The 1,276-nt window shown below is 36.8% G+C and overlaps 1 protein-coding gene across 1 annotated transcript in view; it reads right to left on the bottom strand.

The window, feature by feature from the left end:
* The window catches only part of dpp6a (dipeptidyl-peptidase 6a), a 273,957-nt gene that overhangs the window by 302 nt on the left and 272,379 nt on the right, over positions 1–1,276 (bottom strand). The window contains exons 26-27 of the mRNA XM_037694173.1: positions 543–615; positions 397–470 (exon numbers count right to left, since the gene is read on the bottom strand). Coding sequence (XP_037550101.1) covers positions 397–470; positions 543–615 — 147 coding nt within the window. The remainder of the gene's footprint in view (positions 1–396; positions 471–542; positions 616–1,276) is intronic.

Here is a 1,276-nt window from a genome sequence, read left to right as displayed (position 1 = left end):
AGGAAACGATATCAGAAAATACAAGTTTGTGTTTGCAAACGCTTTTCGAACACTTTATCATGTAAACAAAGCTCAAGTTTTACTTAAATTATATTGAGCTTAAACATAAATGAAACAAAAGGAGTTTTGCTATTGACAAAATTGTAGCACTGACACAACAAAGTTATTCTATGATTGGAAAAAAAAAATCTAAACACATCTATTTCATCAGTGAGAGGATTTGATTGTATTATAAATAGTGTAATTAAAGAATTCTGCCGTAAAGAGGTCTCAATATTCATGAAGGGAACTGCAGAGATTGAAAACAGATCGTTTTCTGTGTGCAGTGAAACAGATGAGAGAGCTGCCAAAGGCTGGAAGAGCCCAGGCTGCAGATACAGAAGTAAATCCACGTACCTGTAAGGTATAGTTGGCCTTTTCACTAATGAGCTGGGAGATGAACTTTGCTGTGTGTTGAAAATGAACTTTCTCTGAAGAGAATGATACAAATGTCAGATTGGTCTTTCATTAACTTATTTATTGTAATATAAAGTATGACATACCATCAGCTGTTGGGTGGATGATAAGGAATTTCTTATCCATGAATCGAGACGCTCTATATGCTAAATTTGCTTTCTAAAGACAGAGAAAGAATTACATTACCACTTCAGTAACTACATGGTTAGTGTACAACAGTGGTGTAGTTACACAGTACGCAGGTATACGGTGTATACTCACCAAAAAAGCTCAAGAATTTCAGTGTACCCATTTAAAAGTGCCCAGTGATCCATGACATATCATGTCATTGATACGTTAAACGGCAGTTAAACACTTCCATAACAAGCTATCGCTATGCAGCGCTTGTTTATTACATTCGCTATCCTGCAAATGATTGTATAATTAATATCCAACATTTTTTAGCCAGGTCATCTGGACAGTTTCTTTTTTTGTGCTGAAACGTTTCGCTTTCAATCCAGAAGGCTTCATCAGTCAAGGAAACACACAACAAAACTCCAAAAAAGTTCAATCTGGTCCTCTGGACATTCAAAAAAAAAAAAAAACAAAGCAAAAAAATCTAGAAACGTTTCGTCTCTCATCCAAGAGACTTCCTCAGTCTGAGGAGCTGTTTTCAGCTCAGTCTCTTAAATAGCACCTTCTCAGAGTGGATCAACCAGTTTTGCTGCTGACAACCAGAACCAACTGATCACATGCTCAAGAAGGACCATCAGCCTAACAATGGATCATTAGCACCTGATGGCTGTTTACTGTTCACTCCATCATTCATATTCAGTCCATC

Source organism: Nematolebias whitei, chromosome 20 (assembly GCF_014905685.2).
Source record: "Nematolebias whitei isolate Nwh7 chromosome 20, NemWhi1, whole genome shotgun sequence".
Lineage (NCBI taxonomy): Eukaryota > Metazoa > Chordata > Actinopteri > Cyprinodontiformes > Rivulidae > Nematolebias > Nematolebias whitei.
The sequence above is the reverse complement of the archived record's forward strand: the minus strand, read 5'-3'. Positions and strand labels throughout refer to the sequence as shown.